The following is a 12,498-nucleotide window of genomic DNA, read 5'->3' as shown; positions in this document are numbered from 1 at the left end:
TTTTTTCTGATGCCCGACCCTCAACTCTGCTGCTAGAGCTAGCCCATCCCATTAAATGCTACCTTTTCTTCCAATCTCAATAAATGCCAAACACTCAGGAGTCATCCTGACTCCTCTCCCTGACTCACACCTCACATCCAATCATCGTCAAATCCTGATGCCTTGACCTTCAAAATATACCCAGAATCTAGTCACATCTCAGCACCTCTTCTGATATTGCCCATCCTTTCTCACTTGGATTCAATGCATTAACCCCCTTGCTCTTGCTCTGGTCTCCTTCAAGCCCAGTCTCCACCAGGATCCAGGAGGAACCTGTGAAAACACAGCGTCTCCCCGCCCTGTTCAAAGCCGTCCGATCTTGCTCAGCGTAGCTGCCTCCTTGACCTGATTTTCCACCTCCTCGCGCCTTCCTTGCTCTCTGATCCTGACAGTTTAGCCTCCCTGCTATCCCTCAAGCACACCAAACCTGCTTTCCTCTCTGGGCTTTTGCCCTGGCTGTTCCCTCTTTCTGGGCTGTTCTCCCAGACATTCACAAGACTCCTTTAGGAGTCTGTACAGTGTCACATTATCAGAGAGACCTTCTCTGATCTCCCTTATAAAATAGCATCCCCCAATCTCTACCCTCTCGGTCCTCCTTATCCTGCTTTATTTCTCACTATAACACTTATCCCACCTGCCCTCATACTATATATTTGTTTGTTTATTACCTTTCTGCTCCACTGGAATGTAAACTTCCCCAAAGCAGGGACTGTTTTGTCTGCTGCTGTATCTCCACTGCCTGGGAAGAGTGCCTGGCACAGGGTGGGCATTCAATTAATGTGTTGAATGTAATGGTGCTCAGATTATTATTACCATCATCAATATTATTATTAATAATAACAAGGGGTTTCCATTTCACATGGGACCAGGTCTTGACTCCACTTAAGTATATGACTCTAAGTTATGAAACCTTTCAGAGCCTCGGTTGCTTACTCTGTTAAATGGTTGTAATAACAGTAACTATTCCAGAGGGTAGTTAGGATGACATGGGATGGCACACAGAAAGTGTCTGTGAGTGTCTGGCCTAGAGGAAGTGTTCGGCAAACACTGAAGATTGTTATTGTTATTTACATTACCATTAAATCTGGTCTCATACCAGGCAACCCTATTTGGACCCAGTTTTCTTTGCTTCCAGTAAGATCAGTCATCAGTCTCTGCACCATCTCTCTCTCATTGTCACCTTGCATCATCTCCCTCTCCTCTCCCCAGCTTAGGCTTCCTCCTCCATGAAGCCTTTCTGACTGCTTTGGCCTTCACTATTTCCCCTTTCCAGAACTGTTTGGGTCACAGCAATTAGCACACACTTGGCGTTTGGCTAACGCCAGCCTTTGCTCTTCACCATCTTGTCTTCCTAACTGTGCACCTGAGTTCCTCAAGATCACGGTCTGCGTCTTGGGTGGTGTCTGCACCACCCATGGGGCCTTGTCTGGGCTGGGCATACAGTACACCTGCTTCATGACTAAGTGACTGACCAGCTGCACAGCTGGTCTCAAGTCTTACTCACTTGATTCCTTCCAGGAACTCCTGGGAAAATGCCATCCAAGTACAGGACTCCAAGATTGTATGATGCATCTGGGTTCCCCATTTCTTCTGCTTTTAACCAGTACTTAGCCGCTTTGGCATAATTTTTCTTGAACTTGTGGTAATACCATCCCAGGCCATTGACTGCCTGATGCAATCCCTGGATTTTAGAATGACAAGAAAGGAATTCCTTTTTTAAAAAAAAAACAGAAACAAAACCAAAACCAAACCCAGAGAGAATCAACTGTTGTGAAAGTATTCTGCCTGAGTCTGAAAAAAACCTTTCCTGTCTCTTTTTTGGGGGCAGATGGCATTAAAGAAAAGTTAAGTGCTGGAAAACATGAGGCTGCCTCAGCGTCTTCCCAGGAGGATTTCACCGAGCTGCTGCTGGGATTTCTGCCTTCCAGCTCAGCAGTGATGCCGGCCCCCAAATCATCTCTCAGCCCCTATGGGCTCTTATGCAATGCCCTCATCTACAGAAGGCCTCTTACTGCCCTGCAGTATCAACAATGCCCTTGAAATTCATGACCGCTCAACTGTGACAGGAGGCCGGAAACCTGCCCTGGCTGGGATGATTTCTAGGTGACCTGCCTGCCTATCTTTTGATTACTCTGCCCTGAACACCAACAAACCCTCTGTGGGAAGCAGCTGCAATGGCCTACTTGTAAAGCACAGGTGCTGTGGGACTGCTTGGCATCCCAGCTCCGACAGGTAGGGTCTGGTTGGGGCTGAAGCAGAGGGGAGGGGGGTGGTCTCAGAGCTGTGTCTAAATTGGGACTGTACCACAGAAGGCCTGGTTCATGTGAGTCTAGTCTTAAGCCTCCTTGTTCTTGCTGATTCATGCTCTCAGGGGCCTGCCTCTGCTCTCCCCAGATGCTCCCACCTGCTCCAGTCTGGTTGACGAAGGCTCAGGAGCCCTGCAGGGGTGTAAGTGTGCAAACCTGGGCATTCGGTGCTCTCATTCCCCCTTTCCTGCCAGATCCACAAGGCCATGGACAAGCAGGGGAGAAAAGGACTGGAGAAGCAAACAGTGAGTGCCCTTGCATCTGTGAGACAGGTTAAGTTAGGGTCCAAGTGTGGAACCACATCTCTTTTGCCTCCCCTTTCAGAAGTGAAGGACAGGTATCCCTCAATAATGGATGCCAAGATACCAGCCTGAAGCCTTTTCAATCTGCAACGACTCCTAAAATGCTCTACCTCCTACTTTTCACGTTGGACTCCAGGTGCCAGGAAGACCAGGAGAAAGAAACTGACAAGGCCCATTAGAACAGATGCTCCACGAGGGCAGGGATCTTTGTTTTGTATTCCAAGCACCTATGTTAGTACTTGGCGTAGAGTAAGTGCTCAATAAATACTTGACCAATGAATGAAAGCCATCTTTTGAATGCCTATGACACACAAAACAGAATCCAAATCCTACACCCTGAGGATCAAGAGTAGGGTTCAGATTCGTAGGCCCTCAAGATAGTCAACACTTGGGATGGTGTCAGGGCCGAGGATCAGTCATAGAGGCATTCTTCTTGAGCCTTGCACGGTACCAGATGCAAGGTGGCCTCCTGAGAATTTGCAGGATGAATGCATTTCCGTGAAGTAATAGACCACATCATATATAGTGGCAATAACCAGCTTTGGAATAAGTGTACGGAATACATATCAAAATGGCTTGTGCAATGCTCACCACCAGACACACTGGTTTATTCAAAGGTACCTGTCATCACTCAAAACATTCCCAGAATGTCCTTTAGAAATTGTATTTGGACCCAGATCAGGAGCACCACAAGAAATCTTGTTTTATTTCTTAACGCTTACACCTTATTCCGGACATTTCCAGCTGTATCCAAGTGACTTTTAGCTAATTCCAAAAATCAAACTCTGTGCTTCACCAAGTGCCTGACAAAGAGGAAGGGCTTAATAACTCCCTGCAGAATGAATGGGTGAGAATCATGTAATGCTTTTAAGAATGCGAGTATTCCAGGCCATAAAACTGCATTTCCTCCAATATTCATCTCAGCTCTGCCAAAACTACATTCAGAATAAAGCACCTTAGAAAACAATTCACCACTAGCATGCTAAAGAGATGCAAATTTCACACCTGCCAGGAACCCCCATTACTTCCCCATTTTAGGATGCTCTGGAACCATGCCCTCAATGACCACCATTACGCTGCTTTTCTATTTCTGCTCTATAGTCTGTGTCAGGGTCAGGAGCTGGCATGAGCTTCAGTGGTTCCCTTCTCCTGGGTCACGTGTCCTCTAGAAACCACACAGGTGGAGAAAAAGCCTCTTGGCATTCTTACTCCATGCTCCAACTTCCTGTTCTACAGAAAAAAAAGACACTCTGAGCTCCCTAAAGAAAGGGAATTGAGGAAGAAAAAACGTCATGGTTACTTCAGGAGTCTTTGTTGATAGGGCAAATATTATCAGCCTTGGGGAGGGAGGCACATTCAAGAGCCTGAAGGGCTATAAAGGGCCCTGTCAAGGTTGTAAAATTACGGTTTCTACCAATCCGTTTATTTGCAAATCTGTATGCAAGCACATGTGAGTGTGCACGTGTGGATGTGCATGCATTGGGGGTTTGCACGCAGGGATATGTATGCATGCATGCCTGTGTGCATGCGTGTGCGTGTGTGTGTGTGTGTCCCCTCACAGGTGATATTATAACCTCCATTCTGTAGTGCAATATTTAAACTAGTTGGCTTGAAGACAACTTTGAAGAGTAAATAGTGACAAAAGGAAAATAATTCCTAAACTCGGCAATAAACTTGATAAACAGCCCCTTTGTTAAAGCACGGAGAAGCAAATGAGCATTGGACACAACAGGGTTAAACTTAGAGGATTCAGGCTTTAGGTTTTCCTAATTCAATGGCATTTATACCCATTCAGTTTCAAAGAGCCCCCCTGCTGCTGCTTGTTATTAGGGCAGCCCTTGATTATAATTTTAGCCTTCAAACAAAATCGGTCTGAATTCTATTGACTGGAAAGTGAGTTTGGCTTTCGAATTTTGCCATCCTCACTGTGCAGGTTTCTGTATATGTTGTAGCTCAAAAATGACTAATCACTGCAATGCCAGCGACCCCTCCCTCCCCACTGCATTTCTACCTTCTTCAGAAGGCTGGCCATTCACTCTCCTCGACTTAAGAGTATGGGTGTGTGTGGCGGAAATGTTTCCCTCTGACAATATGCACAAGTGTTACCTTGGAAGCTGCTTTCTTCATCAGCTGTAAGGCAAGCCGTCTGTTCTTTTTTACTCCTTGACCCTAAACAATGATAAACAGCAATGATCACGAAGAAAATAAACGCAGAGTTGCACGCAAAACCATCACACCCATCTGTCAGTGTTCAATAGAAGATACTAAAGCCCAAGCCTTCTCAATTAAAAATCTAATCTTGATTTCTATATACAGAGCTGTTACATCATCATCATCATCATCATTATTTTGCATAGATTTGTAGAAGAGAGGCAATAAACCTCACCCTCCCAGCTTAGCATCCATAAAAATCCCCCATTGATGGTCCAGGGAATCACATTCCTGTCAATCCGCAGGTGCTGTTGGGAGAAGCCATGAATAAGGTTAAATGAGTCTGGTCATCCTGGTTGTGTTTCTCTGGGGATTGCCTAATATGCGAGCAGACAGACAACTTTATCTGCATCGGACAGTCAAGAGTTATTAGCCTGTCATTTGCAACCTTCCAGCGTCCTCGTGGGAGTCCCCAAGGTGGAGCACTGTGGCTTCAGAAACAGCTCGAGAGCCAGTGGTGAGGGAGACAGGACCCCTTAGAATCTGTTCCCTCAGATGCTACCAAACTGACAAGCGTCCCCTAGCAAAATCAAGTTTTTCCAGCAGAGGTGGTTTGTGCATCACAGAGAGAGATGTGGCCTTGGAGTTCTTGTTACAAGAGCAGAACTCCGTGGGACCATGCTGGGGTGTCTGCAGGACCACATGGGAAAATGGTGGGTGTGAGGGTGGAGCGGGGTGGGGGGGCGGTGTGACCCTGAGGGCTCTCTCAACATAGCGCTGACCGTGCACATGGCAAGTGAGAAGAGCCGGATGAAAACCCTGATGCTTCCAAGCTCACTTAGAGTCTGTTATTGACCTACACAGCCCATGGAGTCCTCCTGGTCTCAGACTCAGCGCTTGACAGGGTCACATGTGATATAATGTTAGAGGGCTTTGCAATGAATACAGCTATTAACTCTATTTAAATTCTTAGCTCTACAGTAAATGAAGAGAGCACTAGCAAACATTCCTGTGTTAATTAACATGGGCCAAGAACTCTCCTGCCATATCAAATCCTCCCAACCCCAGCCGGGGTGCTGCTATCTTTCTCATCAGAGAAACTTGCCCAGAATCACACAGTGAGCAAGGAGTAGAGGCAGGATGTGAACCCAGGCTCCAGAGTCCAAGTTTATAACTGCCATGCTGTAGTTTCTCCTATGTATTTTAATTCCCATGCTGAGAAAGTATAATGATCCGTAACCTCCTTACAGGATACAGAAAACATGCTGCAGAATCTGTCTTTGTAGTTTTCCAGGACCCAAAATAAAACTGTGAATCCAAATAAAGGTTAAATTACATACAATGAGTTTCTACTCGATTTTAACTTACCTATTTCATAAAACCGATGAGCTGAAGCAAAGTGGAAGATGAAAATATTTTTCAGAAGTGCACCATTACTTCGTTTAATTACAGAGGGAGAGGAAAGACAAAAGGACATGAAGGCTGTTTGTAGTAACTGGATGGAAGCAATGAGACAAGCTTTTTGGATTTCGGGGAAAGCAACAGAACGACCAGGATGACGAAATGTCAGAACCTGGTTGCACTCAAAGTTTTTCTCCAGCTTCTTTGTTTTCAAGGAATAAAACTGGGGCCCAGAGGGGTTGACTTACCCAAAACCTCACAGTTAGATCTGCAACCAGAACTCAGATACTCTGAGTTCTAGGCCAGGGATTTTCCAGTGTAATTATATAATCAGAAGTGGGGTGAGTTCTTGCACAAAGACTACACACTATGCACAAGTCTGAGTAGTATTGGAAGTTGTAAAGTGAGAGAAGTGTAAAGTCGTGATGCATAGCAAGTACTCAATAACTTCATCCACTGAATGAATCCATGGAGGACAGTTGCTACAGTAAAAGTCCAAGCTCCATCCTCATGTGGATGTGAAATGGGATGTATCTGACCATCTTGGACAAACTATAGCTGTCATCATGGCGCCATCTTTGAATACAATAAGCCGAATATCCACACAAGACAACAAGCCGAGAGCATGTTGCCGTTCTGCATGTTTGGAAAGTTCATTTTTTGTATGGGTTTTTTTTACATTGAAAATACTTAAAGACACCTTTGGCCAGAGGTAAAAATCTGCCTTGAGATGTAGATAAAGGGCTTCCTTCCTCCCACTCAGAGATAACTTAGAATGCAGGAAAACCAAAAAAGCTTTAAGGTTTGGGAAATCAGACCCTGAAGAAACATCCTGTCACCTCCCGTATCATTTATTTATGTCTTTTGCTTTCCCTCTAGATTTCAAGCTCCTGGTGGGCAGAAGTAATGTCTGAGTCATGCCTTTTCTTCTCTGTACTTTGGGCAGTGGCCAGCCCCAACTCTGGTGGACTGGTGCCTCTCCTCTGTGCCTGTCTCAGTCCTCTGTCTTGCCCACGAGTATCTGAGACCCCTGAGGTCAGGGATGAGGCTCATGCATCCATATGTCCCTCCATCTAGCACAGAGTCTGGCATTTTGTCAACCCAGAATGGGTGTTTATTATATAAATATACGAATGCATTGGCATATAGCTAAGAGTCAAACCATCTCTATGTTGATTTAACGACTACAAAGAAAAAGTCTGGGCTCTAAACTTGGAAACCATAACAACCAATAGGTTTTTAAGACTTGGAGGGCCAGAAAGGTAGCAAGAGTCATGGTTGTTAATTAGTGAGCGGCCACAGCTGTGGTTCTGGAGATGAGCCCAGCCACGTGTATCCACGTCCTTGTTTGAAGACACTCGCTCTTTGTGGGCAGCTGCCTCCATTGGGTCTGGACATAGGGACCAAGGGTTTCCTTACTAGAGCCAACAGCTTTCCCAAGATTGGTGAATTGATGTCTCTGCATTCAGGGATGAAGAGCATTCCAGTCCCAGGTCTGAAACACATCAGTTGTTCAACCTTGGGCAAGTTACAAACCCTTTCTGAGCCTCTGTCTCCACACATATAAACAGCTATCATAATACACCGTGATACCTACCTTGCAAAGTTGTCTCGAGGATTGAATGTGTTAATACATGTACATCAAGTAATAAGCACTGCATCAATCAATGTGAAATATTATTATTTTGTAAAGCATTTTACAGCTCTTGGAGCCCCTTCCTTAGGTTATTTCACTCCATCTGTGGTCATTACCAGTGTCTCATGAGATCGGATAAGTCCAAGGATGCAGCTAACCGTTGCAGAGGAGAGATTTGAACTCCATCCTCTATCTCCTGGGCTAATGCACTTCCCATCCGTCCCACTGCTCTCCTGTTGGCTTAAAACCAAGATCTTTGTATCGATCAATGGGACTGTTGGGATCCAGCCCAAACATGCACTTGGTCTTAGCTATAATTCAATGATAACTCTGCCTGATAGAGAACTTGCAGCACCTTTGGGGCTGCTGGCCGTGTACCAATCTGTAAAATATGGGTGCCTGCTCCAGAATGTCAGTTCTTGCAAAAGCAGAGAGAATCCAGGTGTCAAACCTAAGACAAATGATTAAAAACGAGACCAGGGAACTGCTTCTGACTTTGCCTTTTCAGCAAATACCCCTTTCCATCCAGACTGACAGAAGCATGTCCTAAGGTTCTTCAGTTACAGGCTCCCTGATTGCCTGCATGCCTACAGGAAACCACTTGGGAAGTCTGATAGAAATTGTGCAATTTTGGCACAAATTGAGTGATTCTTACCTTAAATAACACGATGGCGTAGTCGTATATTAACGCGGGGTCCTCAGTCTCCAGGGCACCCTTGGCGTACCACTCAATAGCCGCTTCTGGGTTCTTGGCCACGCCTTGCTGGCCCCAGAACAGCATCTGGGCCAACCGTTGCTTCAAGACAATAGCAATTTAGAATAATGACTTTCCTGTGTTATGCTTAATAAACAAGACTTTAAAAAGGGGGGAAGGCAAACCTAGTTTAAAATGTTTTTATATTGAGAACCAAGATTTAAGTAGACACATGTTATCTTCCTCCTGGGTACAAGAGCACTGAAGATGAACTGGTGTAAATACAAGTCATTAACACAAGTTGGAAATTGTGTGTGTATGTGGACAGGGTGTGTGTGGGTGTGGGTGTGGGTGTGTGTGTGGGGTGTGTGTGGTGTATGTGTGTGGGGTGTGTGTGTGTGTATGTGTGTGTATGTGTATGTGTGTGGGGTGTGTTTGTGTATGTGTATGTGTGTGGGGTGTGTGTGCATGGTGTGTGGGGGTGTGTGTGTGGGGGGGCATGTGTGTGTATGTGTGTGGGGTGTGTGTGTGTGGGGGTGTATGTGTGTGTGTATGTGTGTGGGGTATGTGTGTGGGGGGGTGTGGGTGGTGTCTGTGTGTGTATGTGGGTGGTGTGTGCATGTGTGTATGTGTGTGGGGTATGTGTGTGTGTATGTGTGTGGGGGTGTGTGTGTGGGGGTAGGGGTGGGTGGTGTGTGTGGGGTGCATATGTATGTGTGTGGTGTGTGTGTGTGTGTGTTTATGTGGGTGGGTGGGTGTATCTGTGTGGGGTGTGTATGTGTGTGGCGTGTACATGTGTGGGGGGTGGTGTGTGCATGTGTGTATGTGTGTGGGGGTGGGGGTGTGTATGTGTGTGGGGTGTGTGTGTATGTGTGTGTGGGGTGTGTGTGTGTGTGTGTGTATGTGAAGGAATCTATTGCGCCCAGGCCAGAGCTGATGGATCAACAACCACACTGTTTCCTCTCGTGAAATGCCCTCTCCTTGGGAGGTACTGTGCGTCCTCTTGGCCCAGTGAACAGCATGGAGGCCTGTGCACATCCATATCAGGGCCTCTCCCTACAGCACTATCCCAGCATCTGTCTACATGGCTGGCTCCACCATTAGACTCAATCGAAGCTGGGGGTCTTTGGTGTAGGAATCTCAAGACATTATTTGTCTGCCCTTGTGCCCCCAGCTCCTACCCAGCAGAACTCAACAGAAACTCATAGAAGCAACGCAACAAAGATTTGCTGAATGAAGGAGGGAAGAAGTGTCTTTGTTAGGAATGTTCACACAAGCTCTGGAGCACCCATGAAATCTGGCAGCAGCATTTCCTGAACTATGCACTGGAATTCCTTCCTGAACTAGAAAGACTGCAGGCTGGGACAGAGCCCAAGACGGAGGCACAGGCAACATTGCTATCATTCTGGCCCCTTGTGGGCCCTGATTTTCTTTCCTTCTTTCTACTTCTCCTCTCATCTCCTTCTCTTCCATCCTCCACCCCCCAAAAGAAAACCTTATAACTTCCAGGAAAGCATCTTCTGAGATGCTAGGAAGACCTCTAAGGAGGGATGGGAGACCCGTTACTACAGGGTCTCTGAAGTGTTTGTTTGTCAATGCGTTCTTTGGTTTTCTTTCTCTTTCCCATCTCTGGTCTTCTGCCTGCTTGGCAGACCCAGAGCAGAGGCTTTTCCTGACACTGTGCTCACTGGGAACACAAAGCAAAAGCTAAATCCATCCTTAGGGAAGGAGGTTTCCTTCCTCCAGTGCAATCAGACTTAGCTGGCTCCCACAAGGACTTTTCTTCATAGTGAAATCAGGGCAAGAAGTCAGATGGGGTCGGAGGTGGGGGGTCCTCCCAGCCCTCTGCCCTTTCTTGTACCTCTTACAGGTCTATCGAAAAGACAAAACATGTTCAAGAGACAAGGTCGATCCTTTTGGTCTTACATGCAACACAGAGTTTCTATTATTCTCCTAGCTGATTCTGTGGCCTTCTTGATGCCCACCTAATCTCTCCTGCACTCCAAGATGCTTCTTTTTATTTCTATCTGATGCATTAAAATGTCTGATGGTAGTCTTAGGACTGATCATAAATATCATGGCTCTCTCTCTCCTCTGGGTCCGGTTGGACTACATTTCCGGCTCACTCAAGTCAAGAGTGACCAGCTGACTTCCTTTGGCCAATGAAATGTGAGAAATGACTCGTGCCCCTTCTGAGCAGAAGCGTTAAGACTCAGCCTGTGATGTGTCGCAGCGTCATCCTGCGGCAATGGCTTTGGAAGCATGTTTTGGTGAAGCCTCTGTTAGCTTGGGTTCCTAGGGGACTATGAGAGCACAGCCCATGCCACCCCCATTGGACATGTAGTGAGAACAGCAGAGAACAACAGTACACTGGTGTTGTGTTAAGCCACTAGGTTTGGGATACTTTACTATCATGGTGTAACCTGGTCTGTCGTGGCTGAGAGACTTTCCAAAACTGTGGAATGCATTTTTACCTGAGCCGCCGCATTGCCTCGAGTAGCTTCATGCTTCAGCCACATGAAGACGTCTCCATCTTCTTTGGTTTGTACCTTGAGAACTTCATCATCTTTTAGTCTAATTGTCTCAACGTATGCCTAAAAGGGAAGGAAGGAAGAAAAGAAGGAGGGAAGGAAGGGAGGGAGGGAAGGAGGGGAGAAGAAGGGAGAATGAAAATATCTAAATGATATGGGCATGCAAAAGGCATGACATTGTTCTTAAAGCAGCAACTGCTCAAGTAAAAACCATATGAATAATTGAAATATGAGGTGTGTCCACAGAGCCACGAGATCAAATTCTTTTTTAAATGAATGGATCACATGTCCTATATCTAAATGGGTATTTTTGTTCCTATCAAAGTGTTTTCCTTCGGAGGACAAAATTTATTCCACTTCCTCTTCCATCTCTCAAGCTGGTTCAGAAGTCCACCTCTGTGCTGCTGATTGCAGAGTCAGATTACACGGCATCAAAAAAAAGTAAATCAATATTTTCTAAGTATAACCTTATTATTTTTTTATCCCAAAGTGTCAGTATCCTGCATGACTCAACCCTTTTTATTTAGCAGGCTCGGCCTCCGATATCTTTCGGCTATTTCAAAATGAAATCTACACTGAAAAGAGGAGGGCATATTAACTCTGAGGATGTGAGCAAGAATGTGCCAGAGGCTCTAAAGAGGAATCCAAGGGAAAGTTCACAAAATGTTTTGAATTTGCACACAGCCTCCCAGGTATCTGCCTCCTTTGAAGAAAATAAGACTCTTTTTTTTTTTTTTTTTTTTTTTTTTTTTTTTTTTTGCGCTACGCAGGCCTCTCACTGTTGTGGCCTCTCCCGTTGCGGAGCACAGCCTCCGGACACGCAGGCCCAGCGGCCATGGCTCACGGGCCCAGCTGCTCCGCGGCATGTGGGATCCTCCCGGAACGGGGCACGAACCCGTCCGTGTACCCTGCATCGGCAGGCGGACTCTCAACCACTGCGCCACCAGGGAAGCCCCAAGACTCATTTTTATGTATAAATTTTGGCTGTTTATCCAAAAAATGGCCTTGTTGTTTGACAGTCTCCCCTTATACATGATGAACGGTATCTAACAGTACCAGGAGCGCCTGGGAAGGGCTTCAAGGCCACAAGCAGATGGTGAAAAAATTGAATCTGCATGCATTTGGGAAGAAGCCTTAGAGAACAAGGAGCCAGGCCTGATTTCCCTTCTGACCCTTTCTGTTTGTCAGTGAAGAAAATGACTTGGATTCACAAGCACTAGCCTGTAGCCCATTCCTGAGAGGGTCACCCAGCTGTGGCCATGTGGAGCCAAAGGTCCCTCTCAGGGGCAGTAGCGGACAGACTTGGGGACAGAGCTAGGAACCCAGTGGTATCAATTCCTGCTGGATGTCTAACCTTGAGACGCCCCCCAGCAAACAGCAACAATTGGAATAATGATGCCCACCACCTTTGACTGAAACCAAGTATGTGCGGGGTGTT

At 46.2% G+C, this 12,498-nt stretch overlaps 1 protein-coding gene across 1 annotated transcript in view; it reads right to left on the bottom strand.

Moving 5' to 3' along the window:
- SEL1L3 (SEL1L family member 3) overlaps positions 1 to 12,498 on the bottom strand; it is a 100,474-nt gene that overhangs the window by 26,456 nt on the left and 61,520 nt on the right. The window contains exons 12-15 of the mRNA XM_081245986.1: positions 11,004 to 11,123; positions 8,491 to 8,631; positions 4,754 to 4,816; positions 1,544 to 1,720 (exon numbers count right to left, since the gene is read on the bottom strand). Of these exons, the coding sequence (XP_081102112.1) occupies positions 1,544 to 1,720; positions 4,754 to 4,816; positions 8,491 to 8,631; positions 11,004 to 11,123 (501 nt within the window). The remainder of the gene's footprint in view (positions 1 to 1,543; positions 1,721 to 4,753; positions 4,817 to 8,490; positions 8,632 to 11,003; positions 11,124 to 12,498) is intronic.

The sequence above is a fragment of the Mesoplodon bidens genome, assembly GCF_964165515.1.
Source record: "Mesoplodon bidens genome assembly, chromosome: 1".
Taxonomy (NCBI): Eukaryota; Metazoa; Chordata; class Mammalia; order Artiodactyla; family Ziphiidae; genus Mesoplodon; species Mesoplodon bidens.
The sequence above is the reverse complement of the archived record's forward strand: the minus strand, read 5'-3'. Positions and strand labels throughout refer to the sequence as shown.